We start from the raw sequence: 18,334 nt of genomic DNA on the forward strand, positions 1-18,334 counted from the left end.
CTCTTATTGCCAAATTCAGACTTAAATAGAAGAAAGTGGGGAAAACCACTAGACCATTCAGGTATGACCTAAATCAAATCCCTTACAATTATACAGAGGAAGTGAGAAATAGATTCAAGGGATTAGATCTGATAAGAGTGCCTGAAGAACTATGGACAGAGGTTCGTGACACTGTACAGGAGGCAGTTATCAAGACCATTCCCAAGAAAAAGAAATGCAAAAAGGCAAAATGGGTTGTCTGAGGAGGTCTTACAAATACCTATGAAAAGAAGAGAAGCTAAATGGCAAAGTAGAAAAGGAAAGATAGACTCATTTAAAGGCAAAGTTCCAAAGAACAGCAAGGAGAGATAAGAAAGCCTTCCTCAGTGATCAGTGCAAAGAAATAGAGGACAACAATAGAATAGGAAAGATTGGAGATCTCTGCAAGAAAATTAGAGATACCAAGATAATTTTTCATGCAAAGATGGGCACAATAAAGAACAGAAATTGTATGGACCTAACAGAAGCAGAAGATATTAAGAAGAGGTGGCAAGAATACACAGAACTATACAAAAAAGATCTTCACGACTCAAATAATCATGATGGTGTGATCACTTACCTAGAACCAGACATCTTGGAATGTGAAGTCAAGTGGGCCTTAGAAAGCGTAACTACGAACAAAGCTAGTGGAGGTGATGGAATTCCAGTTGAGCTATTTCAAATCCTAAAAGATGATGCTCTGAAAGTGCTGCACTCAATGTCAGCAAATTTGGAAAACTCAGCAGTGGCCACAGGACGGGAAAAGGTCAGTTTTCATTCCAATCCCAAAGAAAGGCAATGCCAAAGAATGCTCAAACTACCGCACAATTGCACTCATCTCACACGCTAGTAAAGTAATGCTCAAAATTCTCTAAGTCGGGCTTCAACAGTATGTGAACTGTGAACTTCCAGATGTCCAAGCTGGATTTAGAAAAGGCAGAGGAATCAGTGATCAAATTGCCAACATCCTCTGGATCATCAAAAAAGCAAGAGAGTTCCAGAAAAACATCTAATTCTGCTTTACTGACTATGCCAAAGACTGACTGTGTGGATCACTACAAACTGTGGAAAATTCTGAAAGAGATGGGAATACCAGACCACCTGACCTGCCTCCTGAGAAATCTGTATGCAAGTCAAGAAGCAAGTTAGAACTGGACATGGAATAGACTGGTTCCAAATCTGGAAAGGATTACATCAAGGCTGTACTTTGTCACCTTGTTTAACTTATATGCAGAGTACATCATGAGAAATGCTGGACTGGATGAAGCACAAGCTGGAATCAAGATTGCCAGTAGAAATATCAATAACCTCATATATGCAGATGACACACATATGGCAGAAAGCGAAGAACTAAAGAGCCTCTTGATGAAAGTGAAAGAAGAGAGTGAAAAAGTTGGCTTAAAGCTCAACATTCAGAAAACTAAGATCATGGCATCTGGTCCCATCACTTCATGTTAGATAGTTGGGGAAACAGTGACAGACTATTTTGGGGGGCTCCAAAATCACTGCAGATGGTGACTGCAGACGTGAAATTAAAAGACACTTGCTTGCTCCTTAGAAGAAAAGTTATGACCAACCTAGACAGCATATTAAAAAGCTGAGACATTACTTTACCAACAAAGGTCCATCTAGTCAAAGCTATGGTTTTTCCAGTGGTCATGTATGGATGTGAGAGTTGGACTATAAAGAAAGTTGAGCACCAAAGAATTGATGCTTTTGAACTATGGTGTTGGAGAAGACTTTTGAGAGTCCCCTGGACAGCAGGGAGATCCAACCAGTCCCATCCTAAAAGAAATCAGTCCTGGGTGTTCATTGGAAGGACTGATGCTGAAGCTGAAGCTCCAATATTTTGGCCATCTGATGCAAAGAGTTGACTCATTTGAAAAGATCCTGATGTTGGGAAAGATTGAAGGCAGGAGAAGAAGGGGATGACAGAGGATGAGATGGTTGGATGGCACCACTGACTCTATGGACAGGAGTAAACACCGGGAGTTGGTGATGGACAGGGAGGCCTCATGTGCTTGCAGTCCATGGGGTTGCAAAGAGTTGGACATGACTGTGCAACTGATCACATCTGTGCTTAAAACAGGCCCTCAAATATTTTTGAATGGCTGCCTTAAATCCATTAAAAAAAAAATCAAAGTGACTAGAATTCTGATCTTCTCAAATTGTTTTACTATTATAATTTTTACATTTTAAATGTGCTTCCCTACTTTTCATGGTTTTTTAAAAACAAACAGTATCTACTCATAAACATTTAAAGTTGTAGACATGAATGCAGTCTACCAATCCCATTCAAAAAAAGTACTGTTCTTTCCCAATCTAAGCTCTAATAAGCACGGCTGAAATATTGGAAGAGAAATCCCTAATGCTTTGATTTTGGATAATCAGCATTAGTATGCAATTCCCCTTTCATTATTTCCCGTTATTAAAACCTAAATGACATTTTAAAGGGAAAACTGTAAGTTAAAAAGTTATAACTGCTGGGGAATACCCTTGCAGTCCAGTGATTAGGACTCTGAACTTACACTGCACCAGGTGCAGATGTGAACCCTGGTTAGGGAACTAAGATTCCTCCATGCCATGCAGCATGACCAAATAGATAAACAAAAAGAAGATGGAACATTTAGATTTTCTGAACTATCTCAGAAAGTAATTATAAAAGTTAAGAAAGCTCAAACGTGGCTTTAAACCCTTCCTCTCCCCAACTGAGTTCTCCGCAGTATTCTATAAATATCCTCTACACATCTGGAGGTAATACCATAGCCTGAGCCCACTCAGATGGTCACATCTTCTGCAGCAAGAAGATAATCTGGGACTAAGCTGCTCTTTAAGAAGGAAGGTACTTTTCATAACTCACTAAAGTAGTGGAGTGATTACTTTATTCAGTACTCACAACTTGGTTAGGACTGATAACTGTCCCATTCTGTCAATTCTGTCTTTTCATTTTCCCTCAGAAAACAAATCAAGGGTAAATGAAACCTTGTTTCATAGTCACAGATCATTTCCTGACTTTTAAATAAATTCTCAGGCCAATACTCAAGACAGGCTAGTATAATAGCCATGGTGATATTATAAAACCAAAATTATTTGGAATTCATGAACAGTATAACTGTTTACAAAGAGAATCATTTGAAAATTAAAGGTACTCTTAAGTTTTTAACATTCTGCTGGAATATCCACTGAAGCATAATTCCAACACCAGCCAAGGCACTCACAATCACTTAATTTTAACTTGCCTAGTTTTAAAATGCCTACTTTCTTCAACAGTTCACTAATATCCTTCACATCTAAGGAAGAGAGTGAGTGTCCACAAAACGGATCTGAGGTAAAACACCAACTCGGAAGAAACACAATCCAGCTTCACACAGGTCCAGGCTTCCTGAGACAAGTGATCACAACACAGAAAAACGGGTAGCACCGCTCCATTTCACAGAAGAAAAAAGGGAAGCAGCAATAAACTTCAGAAGGCAGTACACTCATCTGTCCCTTAAATGTGAATATGCAACTGTTACAAAGCCAGAGTAAATGGTTTATAAAATGTAATTTTATTTTATGTTACTCTGCTGTTACATAGGGCATAACATTTTCACAAGGCTTTTTTGGGACTACAGTCAATGATTAGCAACATACAATAGTGGTCCAACTCTCTAAATAACAATCACTAGACAAACTGGACACCCTCTCACATGTGCACAAATCTGCATGGAAAAGTACTAATGTTTTAGACTGGACTGTGTGCTTTTTTCCCCCTTTCTAGTGTATTAAGAAATGACATGCACTTTAATTTGCCAAAAGCAATGGTTGTATTCTGGCAGCAACATGCTACTTCTATTACATAGTAAAGTGAATACCAGAACTACAAAGGCAGGAGGTGTAAGTGAGTTTTTATTGGGAAGGGAAGTTGTCAACTTAAACAGCAGCAAATGAAGAGTGAATAAGGAAACTCCCTGTTGTCACAGATAACACAAGACCTCCATCACATATGATATAGGAGGCATTTTAACCTGTGATCCCCCAGTCCCAAAATGTCCAATGTTTTTCCATTCAATCTAATACTTCTGGATTCCTACTAAAAAGGAATACATTAAGAGGATGGAAAAGTTGCTTACTGAAAGGAAATCTCTGAGGAAGAGTAAGGGAGGGAATGTAGAAATTAAGAAGTTATGTAGAACACTCTTTAAATTGTAATTAGCTACATTTTCATATCTTCACAGTAATACAAAACACAGTCACTTGCAGAACTGGTTCAGATTACTTAAATACCAGATACATTTTTAGTCTTCTACATAAGTGTTTGGAAGTTACTTATGTTTGTATGAAATGAAGCTATTAATACTTTTCTACAGCAGTAACTGCACACCAGGAAGGCTAAGACAAACACAAATCAAGGAATGGAGTTTTCCCAAAGCTGCAGTGTGAAAAGACTATAAACAGTTGATTCCATACACATGAATGGGTTTCTTTGCTATAGGAAATCCAAATGGAATAAGGAATGGAGATGAGTAAAAAGGTTTCAAGGGGAAGAAAGATGACACCCTGTATGCACTTAGTTTTCTGCCCCTTCTGCCGCATCACATTCTTCTCCTGCACTGTCTGATGTCCATAACTGCAAAGAAAAAAAAAGGAAAAATCACATTAAGTTACTATTTCTAGATGAGAATTATTTCAGGTCCAATTATTATATTAAAATGTAATTGTGAGAGCAGTAAATTATTAAAATAGAGACTATGACTAAAATTGGAAGTTATATTTCTCAAAACCCCAAATATCAACTCCTCCCAAAGTGTATTCCAGGAGACCTTTCACTGTACATTTGCAAAGTAATATACTCTGAGTACATTTTTAAAGCTTACTGTAATATCAGTCACAAAGAAGGTAACAAACATCCTTAGAATTTAATGTTCTTTCAATTCCTGACAGTTCAATGCTATTCTTAAAAAGCATTACTGAAATATAATTTATGAGAGTAATAAGGCCAAAAAATTTTTTTATCTAGCAGAAGAAAAAGCATCAAAACTGGAGCAAGGGGAGGGGCCACAGGAGAACTATATTTATATTAAAAGGTGAATTCCTTCTTCCATATTTTGTCTAAGATGTTGACATACCAAATTTTCTTGAACCTACAAAAGTTAAGTAAAACTCAACCTGTACTTTTTTCTCCATTACTTTTTCCTTGATGCCCTTTCTATACAAGAGGTAGGGTGAAAAACTAAGAAAAAAACAAATTAAAAGAAACAAACTCTCCATATCAACATAATTTATCAACATCTTCATACCAGTGTAACAGTCAATAATGTTAATATTATGAGTTCCTAAAATCTTAAGTGTATTTTTTCAGGAAGGTCTTGATAAAATGCCTATTCAACTGTGTACAAAATCTGCCTACAAAAGAAGAGTTGTCCTATACAAAATACTAATGTGTATTTAACATTTTTGTGTAATTTTTATACATCTGTTTTCTAAGACCAGGTATAGTTCTACTGTAGCTGCCCCGGAAGGCAGAGCCTGAATAGATATTGACACTTTTGTCCCTAAACAGGAAATACAAATAAGAAGGGGACGCTCACTGTGAGGTTGTCTCTCAGCAGCTGCATGATGAGGGTGCTGTCTTTGTACGAGTCTTCATTCAGTGTGTCGAGTTCTGCAATAGCCTCATCAAAAGCCTGACAATGATGAACAATACTTAACATCAACAGAAACTGATACTCTATAATCGCAGACCATTTTTATGTAATATATGAACAGCCACCTTACTTTCTATTATCCATTAAAAACAAAACTCAGATCACTTTCTCAGATTCTCAACCTAAGAATTCTGAGGATGACTTGAAATTTATAAAGATATATATACTTAGCTACACAAGCATTTCTTAGTTCTTTCATAGGACAGACAGGACAGTAGCTATACCCAATATATTTCTTACAAATAAGAACTAGGATTTATTTGCCAAAATCCCTCTGAATGCATCCATTTTAAAACACCTTTAGGAGTGCAGATAGTCTAGTAATCACACCTGGTAGGCATTACTTTCTGATCCTCTACATTTCTTTCACACTTATTTGATTACTCTGACCAATATGCTCTTTAGACAGATCTTACTGCTTACAACCAAAGTTGGGAGAGAAAGGTAGTGGTAGGTCTTACGATGGTAAGAAAAAGGAGGAGATAACCAAATAAATGTAGGAAAAATTATACCTGGCTATCCAAGTAAAATGCCTACAAATTAACACGCTTGCTATCTCAAATAACCTAAGGAAGGTATTTCTGGACACACATCTTACCGTTTTAGCCAGTGTGCAGGCCAGTTCCGGGTTATTGAGGATCTCATAGTAGAACACAGAAAAGTTAAGAGCCAGCCCCAGCCGGATGGGGTGTGTGGGTTGCATCTCTTTCTTGCTTATATCGAAAGCCTCTTGGTAAGCTCCTTGGGAATTATCTATCGTTTCTGTGAAGGGAAAAAAACGAATTAAAAAAGTATGGTACTGAAAATATCCCATCTAGTATACAGTCACACATTTAACACATGCTACTAAGTTGGTAGAACCAGTCTTCGCTCTGCAGCGTTCTTTTGAAACCACAGTAGTAAACCCAAAACATTACCTTGTACCATATTATTAAAAAAAACTAGTTTATAAGGCTGCTTGCTTATACTCAGCTTAATTTAAAACAACAACAACAGAAGAGCCTCTACTTTGTGACTTCTCTGTAAAATCAATACTGATCCTTGCTTTCAAGATACATTAATGTGAAAGGCAATATAAAAGTGCCAGTATATAATCACAATCTGATCTGAGTTTGATGACTGGCCTAATAAAAATGTCACCTTTCTGAAAAAAATGTTCGGGAAGTACTACCAACACTCATCTGATGATGTCACATCTTGAAAAGGTTAGGTTTTCTGAATGAGGCCACCACGCCCATTACAAGCTCTAAAAAGCCTGATCTAACAGAAATTAAGTTATCCCTTTAGAGCCCGAATATGTGCTTTTTTTTCTCTTCTGAAACGGCACATTTACTGATCTAAACATAGCTGGTATAGCCCTCACACAGCCCTCCTCTCTGGCACACAAGGAGGTGCTGCAATGAGAGCACTGAAGTGTCTCAGTTTCCAGACTGTAAATACAGACTATTTACAAGTCCCAGACTACTGGAGTGTTCTACGTTTAAGATCAGAAAATCCCAATAAACCAGCAAGGGTTAGATCAGTTAATGCTGGGGCTATGGCCCAGTCTCCCAAAGATATCCCTTGACAAGCTGACATTTATAAATGTTCAGTCTGTGCAAACATCTGTCACATCCCAGTTTGCCTATCTTTGTGGCAACAGAAATTATACATTGGTAACACAACGATTTAAGTGTACAAACTGTTACAGCAAAGTACAAATGCTTTCTCTTCCTATCTTCAATTACACTGATATAAGGGATAGTAAAACTCACATTTACTTAGTAACTCTTCGTAGAAAAGAGGAGAGGAAGCCATAACTACCATTTTCAGGGGCAAGCCCTTTCCGGATGGGGTAAAATTACGAACAACAAAAAAAAATAAACTAGTTGAAAAAAAAATGAGTTATGTGATACTTGTACCTAAAACTTCCTTGATAAATTTAGCAGCAGGCACATATACAACATACTATAGTATACTCAACTACCAATACTCCAGAGACTGGGTTCACCACTAATAAATTCACTTCAGCTTTTTTAACAGTTAAGTTAGGAAAGTTGGTTCCTCTTTTCCCCATATCTCTGCTTTCTGTGATAAATTATATACCAGCAGTAATACTCTCATTTCTCCTCTGTATCTGGTTATGTGTTATTAGTCACTGTTCAGTTCAGTTCAGTCGCTCAGTCGTGTCCGACTCTCCGCGACCCCATGAATCACAGCACGCCAGGCCTCCCTGTCCATCACCAACTCCCGGAGTACACTCAAACTCATGTCCACAGAGTCGGTGATGCCATCCAGCCATCTCACTGTTATGATCCCTCAAAACACTAGTAGAGTTAATAAATTAATGTCAAGCAGAAGAAGTAAAACGTCCTGTTTTTATAGTATGTATGTAATTTTCAGTTATCTTAAGTTTCAAGATACAAGATGCTAAAGACCACATGACATAACAGAATCACCCAAAGCATATGTAAAGAACTGGGCCTAAAAATATGGTGAACCAAATTCTAAAGCCTGAAAGATTACGTTTGTTTTTAATAATATCAGATTATAATCAGAGTTTATGAATTTTTCATAAAGAGCAGATAATATAAATTCATGACTGTATTTTCATTTTTGAGAACACACGATAACATTACAAACTTATTCTCCCTTCCTTTTATATTTTCGCTTTACCCATAAACCAAATACACTTACGCTTCCGATCATCACCACAAGCAACTTCAGCAAGGTACCGGAAGTAATCTCCCTTCATTTTCAGATAGAAGACCTTACTCTCCGGATTAGTTGCATTGGCTATTAAATACTTATCCAACAATTCCTGAAAGAAATAAGTTACAACATTAGGCACTAGTAAAAACAACTGCCACAGTAACCCACACCATACCACCCTGGACTGGAAGCATGGCTAGAAAGCAGGGGTCAGGTGGTTGTCATTAGTTGAATGCTTTGGGATCACAAGTCATAACAGTAAAGCTAGATTACATCAAACACTAATTAGAAAGAGGCCTGTCTGTCCACTTAACCATTCATTTAAGCAAGCATTTCCTGATATTTGGGCTTCCCTTGTGGCTCAGCTGGTAAAGAATCCGCCTGCAATAAGGGAGACCTGGGTTCAATCCCTGGGTTGGGAAGATCCCCTGAAGAAGGGAAAGGCTACCCACTTGAGTATTCTGACCTGGAGAATTCCATGGACTATACAATCCATGGGATTGCAAAGAGCTGGACACGACTGAGTGACTTTTCATGATACTCGTTGGGTGCTAGGCACTCTACTTGACCAGAGGGGATATAAAGTCCCTGCCCTCAAAGAGTCCACAGTCTAATAAGAAAAGAAGTGAGTACACCATTAACAGCGCAGCTCTGTAAGAGGCTATGAAAGCACAGAGGGAATGTCTCGCTCTACTGCAGATGGTCATTGTTAAGACAGGCTTCTCTGGAGACGGGGTGTCTGACTTGTCAAGAAGTTACAGAGGGAATGCAGTAGTTAGAAAACAAGGATGTGCAATCATTTTAGAGAGGGAAAATAAAATGTTTAACACATCAAGTATGAAGAAGACTACAGTCCCAGAACAAGTAAGTCATTATGGCCTAGAGCAGGGCAGTATACTGAGTGTCCTCTGCAGACAAGAGCTCATCCAAAAAGGGGAGGAGTATAGGGGTCAAGAGGAAGAGCTCTAGAACTTTTCAAGCAATACGACAGTCATGTCCCTCATGTGAAACTATTTTTTTAAGTTGGGTTAATATTTAAGTTATGTCTTTTTTCCCCTCATTTTGTACCAAGAAATGTCCACTTGACCCAATGAGCCAGTGCCTCTCACACTGAGGTATTTGCACAAGGTGCACCTATGAGTATTAAAAAGTCACAAAAGACAAACATGATAGATACCTTCTTGGACTATCAATTTTACTTGATGTAAAGTAATTTAAAAATCTTTCTGTAATAAAAAATATTATAGAGAATAAAATTATTTTAGAAATTTTAAAATAGTAACACACCTCATAGATTTGTTCTGGGAGTAAAATCAACGAATAGATACTGAAGAAGTGAAAAATGGCTTAGAAAATACACCTTTAACTCAAGAACTTTCTTGTTTATCTGAATAAAAAGCACCTAAACAAAATGCAGTGATTATATGCATGCTATCTTAAAGGAAATAAAAACATTTTAAATCTTTAAATTTAATGAAAAAAAAATATTTTAAAAGGGTCTGAAGCTCACGGGACGTTAAACTTAGGATTACAGTTAAATTACCTAATGAAGATCCAGAACCGTAAACATTATAAAAGTGGCAACTATTAAAACTGTGGTTTACATCTGGAAAGCTGCTGGGTCAAGCCCGAAGCAACAAAAGGGCCACACCCAAACACTAAAGTCAACTGAAACTAAATGTTGCTTCTTAATTGAAAGTTCACTTTTTAAGAGTTTTCTGTTGCTGGACATCACCAATACAATTTTAATAGTACTGAAACAAACTTGAGGAAAAACTCTTTCCCAGAATTGTACAAAATCATACTACTGTAACTTCTCCCTCAAATGACATTTTTACATATCATGGATGGCTTTTAACTTTAAAACTACATCTATGGAACACTGGAATTTATGCGTTTCTTTTGACGGGGGTGCAAAAAAGACAGCCACAAAAAAGTTCTCTAAGTTTCTAAATCTCAAACTGACTCAGTCATCCCTAACAAAAAAAAATTTTAAACCAAAAGTAGATTCTGAGAAGCAGTATCAAACAACGCCAACACAGTATTTCTACTGTGGGAACCAACACTGCTGCTTGCATCTTGAACTAAGGAACTACAATGTAAAATGAAGCACCTCTCACTTTTCTTTTTCTCCAAGTGAGATTCCACAGAGGATTGCCAGCTCTGGAAAACACAGTACTTACAATCAGAAAAAGAAAGAAAGAAAGCTACTAGGAACATTAATTTAAGACCTAGATCTCTGTGACTAAGTGTGGCAGAAATGTGGGAGCAGGGGCTCAGAGAAGCCTGACTGGAATGAGGACGTGGGGAGGTGAGACAGAAACGTGATTCTAGCTCTCATCACCCCTCCGTCACTTGAGCCAATGTGGGAGTGCTCATGAGGACTGTCTTACTGACACACTGGCCTTCTAAGGATTCAGAAAGCTGCTAAACAGCTACTGCATTAGTGGTTACACAGCCACTTATTAAGCGAACTGTACACTCTTCCCTTCTAAAATGATTACCTTTGATCACTAGTTTGCATATAGCCATTACGTACGATTTACAGTGTTGGCTTTTATTAAGTGACTTGTGCATTACTTCCATCCTGGAGTTCAGCCAGGTCATGGTTCTTTGTCAGATGCCACTAGCTCTCTGTGAAGGAAACAACAGGTACAGAATAACTCTGCCTTTTCACGTGCTGTCAGCAGTAGCCATGCAGATTTTAGCCCAATTAAAAGACACTGGATTCTGCTTCATGTCTTACCAAAATGATCATGGCTGTATCAGGTATTATGCATACCAGTTATTCATTATTAATACCACATAGAATAAAGGCTAAAGATACTTATGGTATATAGCATAGGTGTACATTATTTTGTAAAAAAAAAAATAATTATGATAAAATTATAAAAAAGACTCAATACAGGTTAGACAGTAAAAACCAAAATGGCAAGCGGTTCCCTGGAATGAGAAAATCTTCCTAGATAAGGTCATTGGTAAAAAGTCAGCAGAGAGGAAGTAAATCAATTTTTAACATTAATATATTTAAAAGTCCCTTCCACTAATTTGTCCTGTCATTACTCTCGTCAATAAAACAGGCGATCCCCTTTGTAACTCTTCAACCAGCAAATTTTATGATCCTGGGAGGCTTGGAGAGCTAAATTGGGGTTCCCTCCAGGGCTGAGTGTCACTTGACCAAGAGGCAGAACCAAGAAGTCCATGCCTTTCTGAGAGACATGTGACTAAATCAGTGCACTTACTACGTAAAATTACAGGATGTACTAGAAACAGAAGATTCCAGACCAAAGAAACTCAAATATGAGCAAAAGTCAGAGGAAATAACTTAAGCCATTATTACAGAAGTTGTTTCAGGAGACACTAACAGACCTTAGAATAAGCTTAATCTCAGAAAAATAGGATGGGAATAACAATAAAAAGGATTATATCATAAAAGTAGTAAAGAACCACTCAAGAAATGGAAACTGTCAAGAGATAAGTGATTCCTCAACCCCATATCTTAGAGAAAAGGTTAGGAATAACAAAACTCCAATACTAATTCTATCTCTAGGAGTGAATTATTTTTACATACAATAGTCCAACCATCACTTCAATTAACTTTTCCAAAGTACTTCATTAGGTTTCAGTGGTTAATAGTCTGTGGCATTCAACAAATATTTTTATCTTAAATTTACTTATAAGTGATTTGCTTTACAGACAAAATAAAACATATTCCTCATTATACAGTTTATACTTTATATACCAAACTGATTTTTTAAGAGCAAATAATCAATGAAGAACCTTAAAATACCAACAAAACAATTGACAGGAAATAAAAAAATGTTCTAAGGAGTTTCAATTTCCTATCAGCTTACTGAAATTTATTAAATAAAACACTACTAATACATAGTGTTATACTAGTCACTATCTGTATATTTTTATCAGCACATTTTCACAAAAGATTATTCATTCAACAAATATTTAAGTGTTCAATATGTTAAACTGTGCCAAGCTATATCTTAACCACTCTTGTATGTGTTATTTATATAGAGGGGAACCATTATGATAAATTTTACAAATGAATAAAACCACCGAGGAATCAAGAAACTTACACAAAGCTTACACATCTATAATTAACTAGATGGGACCAGAATCTGAAAATAAAGCTAGCATTCTAAGCACCACCTTATAAACAATGAAGCATATCTAACAAAGATAAGGCTTTGGCCTTAAGTTATTCAATTAGTAAATTTTAAAAAACAAAAGAATTAATGTAGTATACAGAGCAACATAACTGCTCAACAAATGGAACATTTATCTAAGCTATTTATCTAAACATTTATCTAAAGCTATTTTTTTAGTAACATCCCAACTCGAAGAATTATATACAGTATAAAGAACCACTGACATATAGGAAGAATAAAGTCTCTAGAAAAAATTCTATTAGGTTTAATTCCAAGAGACCAAAATCAAAGTAAAATTCAATGCTCAAGAAGGAAGTCATATTTCACCCAGGAAGTTCTATTGGATTTTATAAATAGGCAGAAAGCATGGAGGAAGAGGACATTTCCAAGGCACAGAGCCCATGGTCATAGGAAAAGGCACAACTGTACAAACAGGTAGAAAGTCACTTGAAAATGGTAAAATCTTCTTAAAACAAAAAGTAGAAAAAATTGCCCATGATACCAAAAGTACATTTTGAAAAGGAATCAAATTTCACAATATTCACCATAAATTACAACTGAACCTCAGTGGAACGAAAGCTGAACCAAAAACCTGGCTTCCCATCTAGAACAAGTTCCTTAATTTCTTCTACAAAATAATAGAAATATTTTCTACTTTTAATAATCTATGCTAATTCTATGGTACTAAATCAAAGGAGCAACCTGTTAAGTGGAGCAACTTCCATATAAAAATGTTTCCTTAATATTTTTCATTCACAAAATTCTGTAAATACGGTGTACTAAACATTTAGCACATTGCCTACCACATAGTAACATTCATTATGTTAAATGAACATTAACCATGACACAGCAACATGGTAATGAAATGGATGCAAAGACAAAAGTCACACATAGTACAGGGCTTAAAATGGCACAAGACTTTTCTTGAATTATTTTTCTAATTCTCTATTTTTATCAAAGTAATAATGTACAATCAATCGTTAATTAACCAGCATTCTAAATTTTTTTAAAAAGTCCCTCCCATTCTTTTCTCTGTTTAACTCCTTCAGCAAATTTGTGTGTGTGTGTGTGTGTGTGAAAAATCATGATCTCATACTAATATATCCAGAATTCCAATTCAACCTCACAAGATTCTTCTTCCCTTACTTGGATCTTCACACAAAGTAAGACTCTGGTTTCCATTAAAACAATATGTAATACATGTCATCACCTAAAACTCAAAAGTGAAAAATAAACTCTCTCTCCCTTCCCTGGATCCTGAGACAGCCAGTTCTTCCTCACCCAAGGCAACCATCACCATCATTTTCTTATACGTTCTTCCAGATATTTTATACATTTTAAATCCACATGCATTCCCGTTCTCTTGTTAGTCTACTATGTACATTGTTCTACACCTTGCCTTTTCCATGTAATAATTCCTCTGAGATCATTCCTTAATCACATGTTTATAATTGTCTCACTCTATAATACATAATAACACTAAAGAGCACTGTGTATGCCTACTATATGGGCATATTGTAATTATTTATTCTACTCTGATGAACATTTAAGTTGCCCCCCATCTGGTGATATTTCCAACAATGTACCAAATCTACACTTGATCCTTGGAAGAAAGATGTTGAAGTGTCCTTCCTCAGGCAATTTTAATTTACATCCCCACTAGCAGTGTGTGAGTGTTCCAATTTCTCAGCATCCTTCTGAACCCAGGGTATTATCAAACATTTTTTATCTTTTCCAATCTAATAAGGAAAAAAAATCTTACTATAATTTTATTTGCAGTTTTCTTTAAACAGTATGTTTAAATCCTTTCCATTTTCCCAATGAGTTCTTTCCCTTACTGTTATGTAGGGATACATGTTAATGAAAAGTCTGTTTTTCAGATGCATCTCATATAACTTCACGTATTCCAAGATTCTATCTAGCAATAAATTATATTAAATCAGACATGATACTAACGTTTCTGACCCATAAGTTAATGACTGTTTGATTCTAACACAAAATATACAAGCAGAAGACTTAATTGAAATACAAGTCTTAATGCATGTTTAGGTTCTGCCCACCTGACCAGATGAAATGATTAACACATATTAAATGTGACCTGAATACTAGCATATCAGATTAAAAGACACACACACATCCCTCTCTCTCACTCCTGCATGAAGGATTTAAGAAATTTATAACTCATCACCTTAATTAGAAACATAACTTTCTGGTTGGGCAATACAGTGAGGCCAAGCACTTTCCCTTCTAAAAATAATCAAAATGCTAAACAGAAATAGATAAAATAGAAGAAAAAATTATAGCAAAGTTCCAAAGGAAGGAAGGGAGATACTCAAGTGCTAGATAGGAAGATGAAACAAAGTTAGAGCAAAAAGTAAAAATTTACAATGCCAGCAATGTGTAGGGGGTAAGGAACCTAGAAAAACTTTGTCATTGCTGAGAAGTAACAAGAAAGCTATTTCCTGGACTTCTGGGGGTTATGGGTGTAGTTTCCCATGAAAAACTAAAAACCAAACACGATCTGTGCAGGTCATATTCAAATTTTTATCTCATATATAATGTGTGAATCTATAAGCTGAAAGTGTGTATAAAAGTGGGCCATGGCTTATTGTGCCCAGCAGAAACAAAAATCATCAAAATCACTTCCATAATCCAAGGTACCCACACAAGTTCCATAGGAAATACTAATCCAAATTTTTTAAAATGACAAAACTAATCAAGCAACAGATACACCATGATGAGAGATCAACAAACAGATGATTAGTACCCAAAAACTTAAATGAAACCGTGTGCGTTAAAACATAAATATGGATGTGTGTCTGTTGGGGATATAAACAAAATTCAAAATTGCCAGGGCAGGGTAATGGTACATGGGGAGTTACTGCAACATTATTTTTGTTAAGTTTAAAATTTTTCTCGATTAAAACAACCAAAAATACTGGAGAGGAAAAAAAGAAACAGAAGTCCAAAGATAGGATACAATAATTCAAAACCATAATTAATTCAAAATAGTAATTCAAAAAGATACATGCAGCCAAATGTTCACTGCAGCACTATTTATAAAAATCAGGACATGGAAGCAACCTAAAGGTCCATCAACAGAGGAAAGGATAAAGAAGTGGTACATATGTACAATGGAGTACTACTCAGGCATAAAAAAGAATGAAATTGTGCCACTTGCAGAGACGTAGATGGATCTAGAGACTGTCATACAGAGTGAAGTGAGAAAGAGAAAAACAAATATCATCTAACACCGCTTATAATGAAATCTAGAAAAATTATCCAGATCAACTTATTTGCAAAGCAGAAATAGAGACCCAGACATATATACGAATACCAAGGAGGGAAGGGAAGGTAGGATGAATTGGGGGATTGGGATTAATATATATACTCTGCTGCTGCTGCAGTTAGTCACTTCAGTTGTGTCTGACTCTGTGCAATCCTAGGGACTATAGCCCACCAGGCTCCTCTGTAGGCAACAACACTGGAGTGAGTTGTCATGTCCTCCTCCAGGGGATGTTCCCGACCCAGGAATTGAACCCAAGTCTCCTGCACTGCAGGCAGATTCTTTACTACTGAGCCACCAGGGAAGCCCCATATATACACTGCTATGTATAAAATAGATAACTAACGAGAACCTACTGTACAGCACTGAGCACTCTACTCAGTGCTCTGCGGTGACCTAAGTGGTAAGGAAATCCAAAACAGAGGGGATATATGCATATGTAAAGCTGAATCATTTTGCTGTACAGCTGACACACACACAACATTTTAAAACAGCTCTGCTGCTGCTGCTGCTAAGTCACTTCAGTCGTGTCCGACTATGTGTGACCCCATAGATGGAAGCCCACCAGGCTCCCCCTTCCCTGGGATTCTCCGGGCAAGAACACTGGAGTGGGTTGCCATTTCCTTCTCCAATGTGTGAAAATGAAAAGTGAAAGTAAAATCGCTCAGTCGTGTCTGACCCTTAGCAACCCCATGGACTGCTTTCAATTAAAAAAAAAGAAAAGCATCTTGGAGATGGGGGAGAGAATTTCTTAAATTAAAAATAAAAAAGGACTTCTCTGGTGGTCCAGTGGATAAGAATCCGCCTGCCAATACAGGGGACAGGGGTTTGATCCCTGGTTTTGGAAGATTCCACATGCCTCAGGGTAAGTAAGCCCATGTGCCACAACTACTGGACCCTTGCCTAGAGCCTGTGCTTCTCAACAAGAGAAGCCCCTGCAATGAGAAGCCCTTGTACGGAAAACAGAGTAGCCCCCGCTAACCGAAACAAGAGAAAAGCCCAAGCAGCAACAAAGACCCCAGTGCAACCAAAATAAATTATTTTTAAAAAAAGCAGTAAAAGGCATGTTTGAAGAAACTCCTCAGAATGCAGAACAAAGAACCAGCAAGATGAAAAAATGTGGATAAGTCAAAAAGATGCAAGATAATAGGCAATAGGAATTCCAGGAGAAATTAGAATGAGAAAGAAATGCTACATAGAGATAACAGCGGCTGAGATTCTTCCAGTTACTAGTATAAATAATCTTCAAAGTGGAAAAGCACACTAAATCCCACCCCCCAAAAAAACAAAAATGAATTCATATGTAGACCAGCATAGCATTGAGGAATGTCAAAGACAAGAAAATTCTTAAAAGCAACCAGAGAAATGACACATTACTTATAATGAAAGAAACAACAGTATGGCTGACAAGTTGATTTTTCATGAGAAAACAATCAAGTTTCTTAAAAGTGAGGAGAAAAAAACTGTCAGCTAAAATTTCATAACCAATTAAAGTACCATATAAAAACAAGTGCAAAATGAAGACGTTTCCAGACAAAGACAGAAGTTCCCACTTAGACCTTTACTGAAGAACCCCCTTAGAGTTAAGAAGAAAGTAATGGAACAAGAGAAGTCACCAAGAAGAGTAATACAGTAACTAAAATATGTATTTTAGAGTTAACTGGAAAATTCCTGGTCATAATCTATGAAAACAACTCTTCCAAAACTGCAATAGAGACTCATTACAAGATGTTGAATGACAATACATATGTGACACCTCACGTTTGCAAAGGACAGTATTTCAGATTATTTAGAAGGCCAAAATTTCTTTCATATTAAGTATGTGCAGAGGACTGAGTTGGCTATTACGGACATATGCTTTCCAATCCTCTTTTAGAAGATTATCTAAATTTTTAAGGATAGTTAATGTTTTCCCCCTTCTTTAATCCAACAAGTGTCTGGATTTAAGACTACACTTTGTATTATCACAGTTCAATCTGCTACTAGGAAGAAATATTTCAGTAGGATAATCATGGATCTCAAACATTTCAACAGCTCACTATCTATTTTAAGGTAAATGACAAGATGTGGATTCATTTTAGATATTTATTGGCAGGAATTTAGCCAATATTTATATGCTAATGCTCACAAAATCTGCCTTTTATCTAGCTAGGTAATTTACTTCTGTAGCTCCTACCTCATTTTACTGCAATTAATGACAATCCCTACTTTGCAGCCTGTTGTGAAGACTGAATGACTCAATACAAATTGCTCAGAACACTACTTGGTACACAAATCTCCATCACCGTACACCACCACCCAAGTCTCTTAAGCACCGGGCAGAGTGCTCCTATCTGTATTTATGGACATTGGGATGGGCCACTGGGACTTCACTCATCCTAAAACATATTAAATTTGCCTTCCAAACACGATCTCCTATTAATCTTCCTCCCCTACTAAATTTTGTCTTCAGAAAAGCACTCTCTTGCCCTAGTTAGAAACCTGAGTGT

The 18,334-nt window shown here is 36.7% G+C and overlaps 1 protein-coding gene across 2 annotated transcripts in view; it reads right to left on the minus strand.

Moving 5' to 3' along the window:
• Positions 1-3,886: 3,886 nt before the first annotated feature.
• Positions 3,887-18,334, minus strand: part of YWHAQ (tyrosine 3-monooxygenase/tryptophan 5-monooxygenase activation protein theta) — a 31,875-nt gene continuing 17,427 nt past the window's right edge. For both annotated transcript variants that reach the window (XM_055399208.2, XM_055399209.2), the window contains exons 3-6: positions 8,382-8,505; positions 6,304-6,467; positions 5,589-5,684; positions 3,887-4,627 (exon numbers count right to left, since the gene is read on the minus strand). In XM_055399208.2, the coding sequence (XP_055255183.1) occupies positions 4,568-4,627; positions 5,589-5,684; positions 6,304-6,467; positions 8,382-8,505 (444 nt within the window). In that variant the 3' untranslated portion in view covers positions 3,887-4,567. The remainder of the gene's footprint in view (positions 4,628-5,588; positions 5,685-6,303; positions 6,468-8,381; positions 8,506-18,334) is intronic.

The sequence above is a fragment of the Moschus berezovskii genome, chromosome 11 (genome assembly GCF_049115385.1).
Source record: "Moschus berezovskii isolate FMDL1 chromosome 11, NW_MosBer_1.0, whole genome shotgun sequence".
Lineage (NCBI taxonomy): Eukaryota > Metazoa > Chordata > Mammalia > Artiodactyla > Moschidae > Moschus > Moschus berezovskii.